This window comes from Sminthopsis crassicaudata, chromosome 3 (assembly GCF_048593235.1).
Source record: "Sminthopsis crassicaudata isolate SCR6 chromosome 3, ASM4859323v1, whole genome shotgun sequence".
NCBI classification, from domain to species: Eukaryota; Metazoa; Chordata; class Mammalia; order Dasyuromorphia; family Dasyuridae; genus Sminthopsis; species Sminthopsis crassicaudata.
In genome coordinates, this window is record NC_133619.1 from 348,516,754 (window position 1) to 348,532,364 (window position 15,611).

The window sequence follows — 15,611 nt, forward strand, 5'->3', positions numbered from 1 at the left end:
TGAGTGGGTAAAACATTACTTCTAAGTAGGTTCTTAATAAATTGGGTGTTGAATTCTAAATTCTGATGTTAGAGACAAAATTAAGAATATGTAAGAAGCATATATTATTTCTTACTAGGAGCAAATATCAGCTTTAATTAAACATTGCTTGAAAATATAATAGCTTAAATTGAATTGAACATTTAAAAATAAAGTTGTGCATATGGCAAAGACCTTAGGGATTTACAGATTCATCGTGAACCTGCTTTATTTTTGTGTCTGCTTTTTACTTGGAGGTGATTAAGTACCACTTTCATGCTTAATCTTTTATTTTTATATTTAGTTTTTTTATTTTTCAAACTTAGATAAGGAAGACTGGTTAATGTTTTTAACTGTGGGTGAATATATGGATTACCTTTAAATAAACTGAGATTAAACTTCAGAGAATCTTATGTGCCTGTTGTGTGCAAGGCATTATCATAATCAATTACATTTTTCTTCAACAAAATTCCTGAGCTCTGTTGCATGGATTTTATGTTTTAGTAAATATCTTTCACTGTTGGTTCTGGCTTGTTATTACATTTTCAGTCTCCATTCAGTTTTATTTATTTATTTAGTTATTTGGTTAAGACTTGCAGATTGATACTTTCTCTCTATAGTTAACATTTTCTAATTATGTTGAAAGAATTGACCTTCACAGATTGTATTTGTGTGTAAGACATTAGTGCAAATAGGAACAAAACTCAAAAATATGATATTAAAACCACTGTTATCAGTCAGATTTTTTATTATAACATTGTATGAAATCTATTTGTGTTGTTACTAAAGATCTCTGGGTTGCCAGTGCCAGTGGTCTTTTCTCAGTCCTTATTCTACTTGATCCCTCAGCAGCTTTTAATACTGTTGCTCACTTTTTCTTCCTTGATACTCTCTTCTATCTAGATTTTTAGGATCCCATTCTCTCCTGATTCACTTCCTACTATTGACACTTCCTTTTCTGTCTCCTTTGTTGTATTCTTTTCCAGACCATGCCTTTTAACCATAGGTGCCCTCCTGTACTGGATACAATTTCATTTGGTGATCTCATCAGCTCCCACAGATTTAATATCTTTGCTGATGATTCTCAAATCTCCTATCTTACCCCAATGTCTCTGCTGTTCTCCAGTCTTCTATCTGCAGCTGTCTTTCAGGAACCTTGAACTGGATATCCTGTAGGAATATGAAACTCACTTGATTTGCCCAAAATGGAACTCATTATATTTTCCCCTGAGCCCTCCTTGCCTCCTACCTTTCCTTTTATTGTGGAGGGCAACATCATTCTCTCAGTCTTTTGGGCTCACAACCTGCAAGCCAACCTGGATCCCTCACTCTCCTGCCTCCTCCCCACCCCAAGGCCCCACAACTTCACCTTTTCCACATTTCTGCAACAAGTCGCCCTTTCTCCCCTGCCACTGCCACCATCCTAGGCTGACCTTCATCACCTTGGCTATTGTGATAGCCTGCTGTTAGGTCTGGCTGCCTCAGCTCTCCCTATTCCAATCTGTTCTCCATTTATCCATTAAAGTGGTTTTCCAAAGCATAGATCTAATCATGTCACATGCCTCTTAGAAATCTCTTTTGACTCCCTGTTGTCTCAGGATCAAATACAGAGTGATCTGTTTGGCACCCAAAATCCTCATAACCCAGTCTGTTCCTACCTTTTCAGTCTTACACCTTCCTCCCCACTACTTACTCTCAGGTTCTGTGACACTGGCCTCTTGCCTGCTCCACAAACAAAACAATCTGTCTCTTGGCTCTGGGCATTTTCTCTAGCTCTCCCATAAGCCTGGAATGCTTTACTGTGGCTATTCCAATTGTTGAGGTGTGAGAAATGAGGATTGAGAGATCGTGGTCAATGTTGCAGATTCTTTGCATTGGAGAAGTTTGTGGCAAAAAGTGGGTTTATTACATAAGAAAACAGCTATTTTTAGCAGGCAAAATACTATTAGGATTATTTGTAAAAGTCTGGGCACACAGGTTTGATTTTATTGATTTTTTTTGCTGTCCCAAGCTAGGGAGCAATTTGAAGGACTAATTTTCAAACCAATAGAGGGTAGTGATTATGCCCCAGGCCAAGATCTCCAATTGAATCATAGGAAATTACTTATCTGGGAGTTTCTCCTATAAGTAGGAAGGTAGGGCCCCTCCCAAAAGCCCAGAAGGCCTTTCCAACCCTCCTCCCACCCTCCCCCCCCCAAAGATCAGGGAGAGTTTATATAACAACAAATGACCTTCCTTGGTTTCTTTCCAATTAAAATCCTGTATTCCATAGGAATCTTTTCCCAGCCCCTTTTAATTATAATGTTTTCCCCTTGTTAATGATTTCCTATTTATTCTGTATATAACTTTGTATGTATTTGGTCTCCTCTCTTAGATTGCAAGATTCTTGAGGGAAGGAACTGTCTTTTGCCTTTTTTTTTTTTTTTTTTTTTTTTGTAGTCCTGAGTTTATCATTGTGCTTAGGACAAAGTAAGAGCTTGATAAATATTGATTGATTAATTATTGAGAATCAACAGAGGAGAGTTGCTTCAATGCTAATCCTTTGATTCTGAAATGGGAGTATACAGGAATAATATATTATAGTTGGAGGGAGTAAGGGAACTAAGAAATGAGAATACTGCTTATTTGACCAATATAGATAGCACTGAACTTCAGTAAGTAGTAGTGAGTAGATTTGAGTTTGATTTTTGGGAGAGACTGGCTGAATGTGGTAAGCAGTAAGCATTTAGGGAGGAAGGAGAATCTTTTTTAAAGCAAAATTATAAGATATTTGAAATTTTTATACAGAGATTACAAGCATATTTGCTTATGATTGACTTCATTCCATTAATGATAATACTTTATTTTTCCTCATTTCCTTTTTGTGTGCTCTTTCTAATGGTGATTTTTCATAGACTAACAGGTCACAGTCACCAAAATGATCTCTGAAATCTAAGACTCTTCTTTTTAAATTAATATCATTACTTTAAAATTTTTATTTTTTATTCTGAACTTGTCAAACATCAAAAAAAAAGAATATTGAAAGTAGAATAGAAAATGGAGATTATATGTGAAACTATGAATCTTTTATGTAAAGCTTGCTTTAAAGAAAAAAAGAAAACATCATGTATGGTAAACACATGCCTGAAATCCCTGTTATAGAGAGAAGCTAACAATGTAGACTGCTTGAATTCAGAAATTCTGAATTTACCTAAGCACTTCCAGGGTTTTTGTGGTGATCAAATGAGAAAATATTTGTAAAGGGCTATATAATTGCAAGGTGTTATTATTATTATTGTTTTATTTTATTTTAGTAATTTTGTTTTATTATTATAATATTTTAGTAATAGTAATATTATTTTAGTAATGTATTTAGAACTTACTTTTTTAGGGAACCCTTGAGAGAAATCCTCTTCTGACAAATAGAATTGTTTATTGCCTTTATTGCTACAGTTATCTTAGTTATCTTGAGTTTTTTGATTTGGGGCTTCTTTTATATATAAGTAGATCTATTGATTTGACTATTACCTTCTGTTCTTCATTTCACTTCCTCCTGTTCTCATTTTGTGTTACTGCTTTATCTCTTACTATAAATCCCCAGAAAGAATTCCCTCAATGTGTCAGAAGCCTCACTTATGGTGACTTTGGACATCCTTTAATTTTAAAGCTGGAGAAGATACTGACACGAATTATCATATTATCTCTTAGTTTAGATTTGTAGACTGAAACACAATCTAGTACCTATTTGTTTTTATTAGATGTTAGTAATAAAGAATTGGTATTGAATGGGAAAAAAAATCACCTATGAATACAAGGTACCAGAAAGCAAATATAGAGCTTCAGTAAAGAACAAACTGTGCTGACTTGACTGATCTGATGTCCTATGATAGAATAATAGGAGGTACTGATAAGAAGCTATAGATAATATATTTTATTTAAACCTAAATTGGTCAAAATGAGGCTTCATTTTTATGCTCCATATTATGTTATCAGCAAAATAGTTGTGATTTTTTTTTTTTTAAACATCCTGCAATTGTATTCTGTGGAGTAGAATTAATCATCTCCAGGATCTAGTCCAAAAGTTTAAAAAAATGATGGCTACGTCTTGTGTGCATCCTGCTAAACAAAAACTGTTTTGGCAAAGAATTTCATTTGAAGCCATCCTTTTGTTAAATTATTTCAGCAAAGGATTTCAGTTGAACATGAGATTGCATGCCTAAATTTAGTGGATTATTTTACTGTTATGTGAGTGGAATTGTGGCTAGGTAGTTAATTTTTGTGTTTTATAATCAGTTGTACTTTTAGATATATTCGTTTTGTTTAATACATAGTTAAAAACAAAACTACCTAAAAAAACTCAAACCAACCCAAAAGCTTACCAAATATCCCAAATCTTTGCTATCAGCAGCACACCAGAGAAATGTAATATTCTGTTGAAAAAGTTATAAAAAAGATTTCCAGTGAAGAAATTGACACTGAAGTGTCTTCAAGAATAATTCACTTAACTAAATGTAATGTAATTCAGAAAAATAAATTAAATGTGAAATTCAGAATTGCATTGCACAATTATATTCATGCAACTACTTAATTACATTGAATTTTTTTTTAGTCCACCTAACACCAGTAACACCAGTCAAAAATGGAATAAATGGTAAAAATCGCAAGAGAATAATGCCTGATCCATTGACTGAACCTCCTGTTATTGACCCTATTCATGAAGCTCGTATTTACTGCAATATTCCAAGCATTACTGAACGTAGTGCAGAAGGTAGGTTTTTGCAATATTGTATAAGAAATTCATTATCTACAATAAATAACTTTTTTTTCTTAGAACTATTTTGAAATAAAAAGTTATAGGTTTAAAATTCTTGAATGGGGGGGCAGGGCAAAATGATAGTAGGAATAAGTGGACTCAGCCTTACAGTTTGTTTATCTTAAGTTAAAAATCTTTTAAAAAATAGGAATATGTCCCAATATGTTTCATGGAAATTAGTGTCTTATGTTGATAAGTAGAATTTTGCTCTGTACACCGTTTTTTAAAGGAATACCTTTTTGTATTAAAGTATTCATATAAAAGCTAGTATATCTTAATACTGTTAATATTTAAACTATATATTTGTTATTTGTAGGTCATGCACCTTATTATTTCAAGTTAGTTTCTGTTCATGTGTTAATTCGTCATGGAGATAGATACCCACTTTATGCCATTCCTAAAACAAAGAGACCAGAAATTGACTGTACTTTGGTTGCTAACAGGTAAGCTGCATTTAACAAGTCTTTTCCATGATTATAATTATTTTTGAAACTAACATGTTGTTTCCTTTGTTTTACATCACCAACTGTTGCTGTACTTTGTTTATACATTTTAATTTTCAAAATTAAAGAACATTCTTCAGGATCCTATTTAAAAAAAAAAAACATGAATGATTATTGTGGTTTTTAAAAATAAATTTAGGTTATTGGGGCAGCTAGGAGGCATAGTGGATAGAGCACTATCCCTGGAATCTGGAGGATTCAAGTTCTCCTGAGTTCAAATCTGGCCTCAGATATTTAACACTTGACTCTGGGTGAGTCACTTAACCCTGATTGCCTTGGGCCCAAAAATGTAAATTTAGATTATAAATTTCTTGAGGGCAGAGACACTTGTCTCATTCATTGTCTTTTTTGGATGACAACTTGGCACAGTGGAAAGAACATATTTGTTGTGTAGTCTGGAGGCCTGGGTTCAAATATTGCCTCTGAAGTTTACTACACATGTGACTTTGGCAGTCCCTTTATCTCCCTGGGCCTTAGTTTCCTTATCTGTAAAAGTCCTAGATCTAGGTCCATGATCTTGTCATGCCCAACTATGCCCAGCCATGATATCTTACATTTTCAGTAAATATTTGAATGTATAAATAAGAATATCAAGAGTAGGAAATGGAAAATATGAATCTGGAAATTCTAAGATCTTAAAATTTTAATGGTAATTAACTACAAGAAAAAGTATGAGATGCCAAGGATGTATTTAGAAATATGTAATATCCACAAGAGACAGTGTGGTCATGTGGTTAGAGGGCTGGCCATGGTGAAATGAAGACTTGGGTACAAGTTCTGCTTCTAATACATACTATCAGACTGTGACCCATCATTTCATTCCTCAGCACCCACCTCTACCTCCTTCAAGACTATAAATTCTGAGCAAGTGCCATTGATAGAAATAATTTCTTTACCAGAAGTTGCCTTAAGACAACTAATGAGGCAATAGATTTTATTTCTAAAATATTAACAATGTTCTTTTTTTCTTTTTTAGTTTAAATTATATAATAGAAATATATTTATCACTTACCTAATCAAAAAATTAAGGAGAAAGGCTCTTACTTGATCTAGGTTCATATGGGACAACAGAATTAAGGTGGTATCAAGTGAATTCCTTTGGTCACCTCTACCTGTTTGTATAGACACTCTTTGACCTGAACTGGAGCTTGTATCTCTCTTCAGTGGCCTGAAATGTCACATAATTACCAACTTGTGCTGATTACTTCTTAGGGTCAGATTTGAATCTGCTTGTACAATTAGGGCTTGTATAATTGTTTCAATTAAGTTTGTTTTCTACATCCAAATTGCTGTGTTATAGAACTGACTTCACTGTTTTTTTTTTTTTGTTTTTTTTTAATATTCATTTTTCCAAATTATCCCCTCCCTCTCTCCATTGTTTTTTTAATTATAGTGAAATTTTCCTCCTTCTATTCACCATGTTCCTGTAGGACAATATCTTAACTGTTAAAACTACTGAATTTATCTGAACAAGATTATCAGGTCCTTAATGGTTGGGATCTTTTTTCATATGCTCATTTTGTATCCCACAAAGTGTCTAGATATAGTAGCTACTCATTGAATTGAATCAAATTACCTCTTGAAACTAGAATAAAAGAATATTAATTGATTTTAAAATTTTATAGAAAAAATTTTCAAAGTTAATAGAATGCTTTTTATACATAAAAGTTTTTACTCTTAATTTTTTTTTTCTTTTTTCTGAGGCAATAGGAAGTATTAACTGCCTGAGATTAGATTTGAACTCAGATCCTTCTGACTTCAGGGCTGGTGCTTTAATCCATTGTGTCACCTTGCTGCCTCTATTTTTTTTGCTCTTGAACTGTCATTCTATGAATTTGCATGCATCAGAATCACTTAATTTAAATTCCAATTTGTGTTATTTGAATTTATTTTCTGATTAGACTACTTTTTTTTTTTTTTAGTATTCTAGTGAAGAACTTATTGCGTATATAGTTTATACTACAGTATTGTTGACTTTTTAATGGGTATGCAAAATAGACTTGAGGACCTATATTAAGCTTTATGCATTAACATTTATGATATGAATAGATACTTAGAGTGAATTAAGAAAATGAGACCAGTTCCTTGAAGTTTGTAAGAATTTAACATTTTTATTACTTTCAGTATTCAACATGTATAAAATTTTCTGATGAGTCCAAAGTTAGGTATATTTTTATTGAAGAAGCATTTATTTTCATATGCCAAAATGCCAAAAACTTGTAATCTTAAGATTAAGTCAAAAACATGATGCCTGAGGTTTATCTGTAGAGGATATGTTAAGTACTTAGTTTTATTAACTATTGTTTAAGAAAAGGACAGTTATATAGTTAAATTAGGGTAAGATGAATTATTTGTTCCTATCTTTATCAGATCCAATACCTGTATAACAGCTTAAAATTTGTATGAGAAAGGAGCTTTTTCTGATAAATACCTTGTTAATTGCTTCCTTCACTGAAGGTGTAATTTGATATTTTATTCAGGGGTTAGAAGTGGCCTTGACTTATTTTAGGCTATGCTAATAGCAGCTCTCATAAGTTCTATACCAAGCTGGAAAGTCTTTGATTACTGTATGTCTCTGCTTTGGAGATTAGCCCAGTTAAATTCAGAGATTTACCACCATTGCCTATAAGATGATTTTTTTTTTCTTTTGGTCTTGGCAACATCTTAAAGAATATTTACTGTATTTGTGGAGGCATCAGGATCAGTGTAAATGAAAGAAGTACCTACACTAGTGAAGTCATAGATCTTTGAAATATTAAGTAATAATTTTATAGGTAAAAGTTTCTGAATATGTATTTCCTTTATGTGGAGATAATAGCTAAGATCAAAAACTGCTTCTTATAGAAAAAAAAAAACCTAACAGATATTTAATTTATTTTTAATATGAAGCAGTATTTATGAATAGACATATTGAAAACATGGAGAATGTAGGAAACTGTTTCTTGTAACTGTCTTTAGTTATATATTTTAAGTTTAATTCCCAGATAAAATTCACAAAACTTTTGCTTAGATTCTGAATCAGAATCCAGAGATATTGAAAGAAGCATTTTCTGTGTCTTGGGGTAACCTATAGTTTATGAAGATAAGTATTATCAATTTTATTTTCATTTTATGAAAACTGTTAATTTCCAAGATTGCTTACATTTATATGTATTAAGCTTTGTGAAAAAAAATTGTTTCTTGTGCTCTAGTGAAAGATATTATGTACCCTCTAGTATTTGGGATAACAGCATTTTGTATTAGAGTATACCAGGTTTAGCACGGTATAATTTTAAGATGTACCAAAGTGACATTTTGAGATTCATTTTTTTTTGGTGAATTTACTGAAATCATTTTAGCATATTTAGAGCAAAAATTACATTCATTTAAAATGTCACTGTTAATAGAGCTCAAGTGGTGAGTTTGCTTTGCAGTGTTTTGTTTTTTGCCTTTTTTCCTTATTGTTTCCTATATAACCTAACAGTTAATTTCCCACTTTTTCTTATTAAGTAAACGTCATCATTTAGGAGTCAGTTGGGAAGTATGTATATATTCTTATATTATTTCATTAATTAGGGAAATTGCTTACTAAATATTTAACTTTTAAAATTAATTTTATATTAATACACTGCGAGATTAAAACTTAAGGTTTTATACTGGTTCTTTTTCTTTTTCTTGGCCAACCAGTGGTTTGATTCAAGGTGCGTTTAAATGTGGTATAAACATGGCAAAATGCTTTAGCTTTAATCATGGAAGTGAAGTGCTTATCATATGCTTCTATTCACTACAAGGTTAATTCTTTAAAAATACTGCTTTCATCATCTCATATGTCTGCTGATAAACCTGCCGTGACTCAGTCTAAACTCCTTGGCATGGCATTCAATGCCCCCTACAATCTGTCCACAATGTTTCTAACTTTATTTCCACCCATTTCCTAGTTAAATCCCATGACTAGCACATTCCTACCTTTCAGGCTTTGTTCATGGCATTCTTATTGCATAGAATAATTTCCCTGTCATTCCAATCTGTCTAAATCCTATTCATCTTGCAAGGCCTTGCTCTAATATCATTCATACATGAAGCTTTTCTAGATCACTCCAGCTTACTTTCCACTCCTTTCTTACTCCTTTGAACTCCTATAACAGTTTGTGTGTACAGCTCAATTGACACAAAGAAACAAATGATGTGCAAATCTATTTTGCCTAACTTAATTGTAAATTTCCTTTATAGCCCTACATTTATTTGTTTGTTGTTTGATTTATAACAAGCTGAGTTAAATATTACCATTCTTTAAAGGAACTATAAAGTTGAATTTTCATCTTCATATGAAGGCAAGACATGTGAAACAAAAAGTTGGAGTGTATAATAAAGTGCTAAATTATACAATGCAACAAATATGTATAATAGAAGTTAAGGAAAAGATGAGTGTAATCTGAACTTTCCAAGGAAAACTTTAAATAGCAGGTAAAGCACTCAAGCTGAGACTTGAAGAATGATAATTTTATTGATAAGTGTAAGTGGTCAAATAATTAAATTTTAATATTAAAAATTCAGTGATCAGTACATTATACATGACAATATGTCACCCTCAAGTTTTTGCTTGCTTCTCTGAGAAATGCTTAGGGTTGTTACCCTTTATCCTTGAGATCAGTTTTTACCTCTTGATCTTTAAATATGGTTGGTGGATTAGAGTTAGTGACAAAGCCTCAGGATCTTACTATAACCCAAACTGCTTGCCCATTAATGCATTTGTAGATTTGAAGCTCATTTTCTTAAATGTAGACTAAAAATATTTATGAAGAGAGACTGTAAGTATAAAAAAAAATCTAGTTTTGAACAATATGATTTCTTACAACAAACCATTCACTATAGCCCAAACTGCTTGCCCATTAATGCATTTGTAGATTTGAAGCTCATTTTCTTAAATGTAGACTAAAAATATTTATGAAGAGAGACTATAAGTATAAAAAAAATCTAGCTTTGAACAATATGATTTCTTACAACAAACCATTCAATTTTATCATAGTTTTTATTGTTATAATATAAACCATTTATTGGACTAGATTGTATTTTCATTTGTCCATTTTAGGAAACCAAATCATCCTAAACTTGAAGCTTTCATCAATCACATGTCAAAGGCATCTGAAGTCTTCATGGAAGGCACTCTTAGTACTCTGCCTCTTTATCCTAGTCATTCATTGTGTGAAATGGGAGAACTCACACAGACAGGCAAGTTTCTTCTTTGTTCTTTTGAATTTCTCAAGAATGGATTTTCCCTTAGAAAATCTTTGTTCCCTTGTTTTTACGTGATTAAAGAGTTATTTTCTTTTGAAATCGCCTTGCATGTAACTTCAATTTTCAAAAAGCTTGTTTGGAGACATTATGACCAAATGAGATAACATAGGTAAATTTTATATAAATGTTAGCTATTGCTATGGGCTGTCATCAGTTTTTTGCTTCATTAATCCTAGTGGTAACTAACTAGCATTCGTTAATTGAAGCAATTGAAAAGATCAACCCTCTCATCTATCCCATCACATAGGACAAGTGAAGCATCAATTAATTTTACTTCAGTACTTCAAAGTTAAGGATTCTCTCCTAATGTATTAGTATATAGTTTTCTAGAGTTAACCGTTTCCATGGAAGTGATGAGCCTCTCCAAATTCAGCTAGACTGGTCCTCAACAGATATACACAATCACTAAATTCTTATTCTAAGATTTTCCACCTTGGTGTGGGACCTTTCATATTTGGTGCTTTTTTGGGCATAACTTTTGAGAACCTAATGTCACTTCTTTAATATGATTAGAGAAGCAGTTAAGTACTAAATAAAAGAATTGTCATAGTGCATCAAACCAGTAGCCCTGATAAGTGGTTGGATATATATGGTTGGCCTCTACAAAATGTCTTCAAGGGGAAGATGATGTAAGAGAGTACAGTTTTCTTTATGAACTCAGCCTCAACTTCAAATGCTTAAGGATATGCTTTGAACATTTATTTCTAAGTCCCTTTAGTTAATTATGGATCAAAGAATTTATCAAAAATGTATTGTATAGATGTTCATATCATTTATATTTTAAATCTGCCCTACTTTTTGAAATTCAGTTCAATTCAATAACAATTATTAAGTGTCTTCTATGTACAATCGTTATTTTAGACTCTGGGGAATAAGAAGACAAAATGAAAAGCAGATCCTTTCCTCCATGTGGTGTTCCATTCTGCTTCTGTAGATAACAGGTTCCTTAAGTTTATATTTCACTGTAAAACAGATTTTCTTTTTTGATAGAAAAAATATTGTTTTTTCTTTTTTAAGCTTCAAGGTCTGTTATAATATTTTAAGATTTAATTGCATTCAATCAGCAAACTTTTGTTAAGTACCTGTTATATGTAGAAGACTGTGTTATTCACTTAAAAAGAGATGAAATTTAGATAAGACAGAATTCCTTCTTTCTTGTGGAGCTCAATCTAGTTGAAGTTATTGCATGTGCAAAATTAACTGCAAATCATAAGTGCTGAGTAAGATATAAACTGTGATAATAAGAGATTTGTATTCTGAGTATCTTCTGTACTCATAGTTTTATGTAAGGGTAACATGCATTTTCTTTTTTGTTATTTTTACCCCTGAGGATGCCTAGCATATTGTCTTTTTGGTTATAGTCAGTAGTACATTTTATATTTCTTCCTGAGTACATCAACTTAATGATCCCATGACCTCTTCTTTTAATTGTGCCTGTTAGATTAGAGGTAGTCATTATGTAAACTTAGTTTGGCTTATTTTTTCTTACATATATTATCTTGTACATGCTTACATTAAAATTCACCCCCTTCTTTTCTGCATAGCCATATAGCTTTATGAAATTTGTGTTCAGTTTTTCATTAACAGCTTCACATTTCACTATTTAGTATTGTTTAGTGGAGTCTGCAGATTTTGAAATTTTATAGTACCCTCGTACTTTTATCTTTTTTACTAAGGTGAAAGGGTTTTTAAGAGTTTAAATTGTTTCTCTTGAGACAGAAGTTTGTTTCCACCAGCTCAGGAATGAGAAGGTCAAATGAGATAAAAAAGGGAGATTAACAAATGAGGGAGTAGTAGCAGATGAATAGATTTTTAAAATTTATTTACATTTGAAGGAATTTACTGAGCAAGTTGAAGCTCCATTCTCCTCTAAAAACTGAAGAATACTTGCTAATGGAGAAGAAAAAGTCATCCCTTTGTCCTTTCTAATTAAAGATTTGACATCCAGTTGTCTATATATGGTAGCTGATTCTTATCCTCTTGGGAAGTTCCCAGAATAATGTAGAAGATAGCCAGTGACTGTTCCCTTGGGAATTTGGGGGAAATGAGTAGATATTTGCTGTCTAGGAAAAGCAGGTGTGGAACATATATTATCACATTCCTCCCATAAGTGGAGGTCATATATCTCTGTGTGATTTCTGATACAATAAATTTGCATTAAAGTTTCCTTTATTAATTGACGATGGTCTTCCAGCTTACACATTTGAGTTGGGTTTAAATATTTCTTTTTTACATTCATTTAAAAAAAATCATAGAATTTAAGATGGATTAAGCTTTTATAAACTCATCCTGTAAACTGTTCTCCTTTATATGTTGTTTTATATAATTTCCTTCAACTGTTGTACTAAAGAAAACTTTTGTGGTAATTTTTTATTAGGTGTTGTTCAGCATTTGAAGAATGGACAGCTGTTACGAGACATTTATTTAAAGAAACACAAACTCCTTCCAAAAGATTGGACTACAAAGCATCTTTACTTAGAGACAACTGGAAAAAGCCGAACTCTCCAGAGTGGATTGGCCTTGCTCTATAGTCTTCTCCCAGATTTTGATTGGAAGAAAATTAACTTTAGGCACCAGTGGAGTACTATCTTCTGCTCTGGAAGTTGTGATTGCCCAATGAGAAATCAATATCTAGAAAAGGAACAACGTCGCCAGTACCTCTTGCGTGTTAAAAACAACCAGTTAGAGAACACGTATGTGGAAATGGCAAAAATAGTGGGGATTCCCACAAGGCAGTTAAGAGCGGCTAATCCCATAGATTCTATGCTATGCCACTTTTGCCACAATGTCAGTTTCCCTTGTACTAAAAATGGCTGTATCGATATAGAGCATTTTAAAGTTATCAAGACACATCAGATAGAAGATGAGAAAGAGAGACGTGAAAGGAAACTTTATTTCAAGTATGCCCTGTTGGCCTCTCATCCTGTACTTAACCAGACAGTCAACCGGATGCTGCGTATTGCCGAAGGCAGAAAGGAAGAGATTTTTGTTCTTTATTCTGCTCATGATGTCACTTTGTCACCAGTTCTCAGTGCCTTGGGTATTACTGAAGCCAGGTTTCCAAGATTTGCAGCCAGATTGGTCTTTGAACTATGGCAAGATGGAGAAAAACCTTCTGATCATTTCATCCGTATTCTTTATAATGGAGTTGATGTCACATTCCACACCTCTTTTTGCCAGGAACACCACAAGCATTCCAGCAAGCCTATGTGCCCTCTTGAAGATTTTGTTCACTTTGTCAAAAGGGACATGTTTTCAGTCTTAAATAGTACTAGTTATTATGATGCATGTCATCGAAAAACATTTTAGAAAAAAACCAGTCTGTATTTTATGAAATTTGTGCTGATACAGAAGATGACCACTTTGGTTATTTCTGATTCAAAAAGTATGACAATATTGCTTTGAAAATACTTAGAAATTCCAATTTAGGACCATATAGGTGGATTGACTTGAATAGCAAATATTTTGCCATAATTTGGTATAAGATCTAGTTTGTTAACTTGGTACATTTCTACTTCATTGATAAAACGGTACATACTGCTGTAAGTTGATGTTGCTTAGAAATATGATTTTCCTTTTTATGCCAGAGTAGATAAATTTAGGGTTGCTGATTCAGAATGTTGTTTTCTTGAACAACATGGTACTATATAATATATAACCAACAAACCTCATCCACAATAATTCTTAATCTTGTTCAGATATAGGTACTACTTAAATGGAAGTACTCCTAAATTGGATATCCCACAACTCTCTAATGTAATTGTACTTGTAAAAGTAATTTGAATACCAAGAAATTTATGTTGGTTTTTCCATTTCTTTTACTAGCAACATATATCTTGGTATAACTATCTAATTACAATAGACTATGAGGAAAATGGTCGTTAAATCAGGATAAATTTAGTAGTAAAATTGTTGAGGTATTTTATGTTCAGGATGATAAAAAATACTGTGGTACAAGATCATTAAATGTGTTTTAAATATTTGTCTACTGTAGCAAAAGCTGGATATGCTGAAACTTTGATATGTAATTTAGTATTTTTATAGTCTAGAAAAATATTTTCTAAGACTTGTGTTAGAAATGGTATAGTACCAGGTTTAATTTTCTGTATTTTCTTGACATTCAGAGATTTATGAAAAGTCAATTTCAGATATCTTCAATGACCATATTACCAAAAAATAGCATTAATGGGTAATTTTTTTTGACCAGCTGTGGATTGAATATGTTTTTAAACCACTTTTGTTAGCTATAAATGGTAAAATCTGATTTGATTTTTGAGGATATATTTGGGATAAAACTTCATTATCAGAATATTAAATTAATCTTTATAGTGGTAGATTTTTTTATACTTTTAGAAAAGATTTTAATTTAATCTCTGATATTTGAAATAATGGTGCTAGTTAAATCAGAGGAAATAATCTGAGTGAGATTCGCTAGTGTTATTGGCATTCCAGACTCTTTTTATTTTTTTGCTCAGTGCTGCATTTGAAAACACTAGTTTCTATCAATAAATTTTTGAGAAATATTTGCATATTCTGTGGTTTACAGTGGGCTTTTTTTTTGTTGTTGTTTTTTAAAGATTTATCTTGAATGTTTCTCTTCTTGCTTAAAAGCTTAAATGTTAATCACTTGCTAGCATTTAATATTTGCATATTCTGTGGTTTACAGTGGGCTTTTTTTTGTTGTTTTTTTTTTTTTAAGATTTATCTTGAATGTTTCTCTTCTTGCTTAAAAGCTTAAATGTTAATCACTTGCTAGCATTTTTATGCTAATTAGATTCTTTACATACACTCAAGATATAGTTGATTAAGATCTTCTAAATATAGCATAAGTATTTAAGAAAAAGGGTATAATCCAGAAGAGTTTTTTTAAAAGTCAAATTATAACCGTATAGGATAGACAAGATATTTTGGATAATAACCAGCACCCACATATGGCAATGCATGTTGCTTCCCAAGACTTTGTCTATAAATAAAATGTAAAAATTATGGTAACCTTTCTCCCCCCTCACCCCTTCTCACCGCCC

General features: G+C 32.1%; 1 protein-coding gene across 11 annotated transcripts in view; it reads left to right on the forward strand.

The window, feature by feature from the left end:
* Nucleotides 1-15,116, forward strand: part of PXYLP1 (2-phosphoxylose phosphatase 1) — a 53,546-nt gene extending 38,430 nt beyond the window's left edge. For all 11 annotated transcript variants that reach the window (XM_074301674.1, XM_074301680.1, XM_074301679.1 and 8 more), the window contains 4 exons: nt 4,607-4,765; nt 5,127-5,253; nt 10,382-10,521; nt 12,965-15,116. In XM_074301674.1, coding sequence (XP_074157775.1) covers nt 4,607-4,765; nt 5,127-5,253; nt 10,382-10,521; nt 12,965-13,896 — 1,358 coding nt within the window. In that variant the 3' untranslated portion in view covers nt 13,897-15,116. The remainder of the gene's footprint in view (nt 1-4,606; nt 4,766-5,126; nt 5,254-10,381; nt 10,522-12,964) is intronic.
* The last annotated feature ends 495 nt before the right edge of the window (nt 15,117-15,611 follow it).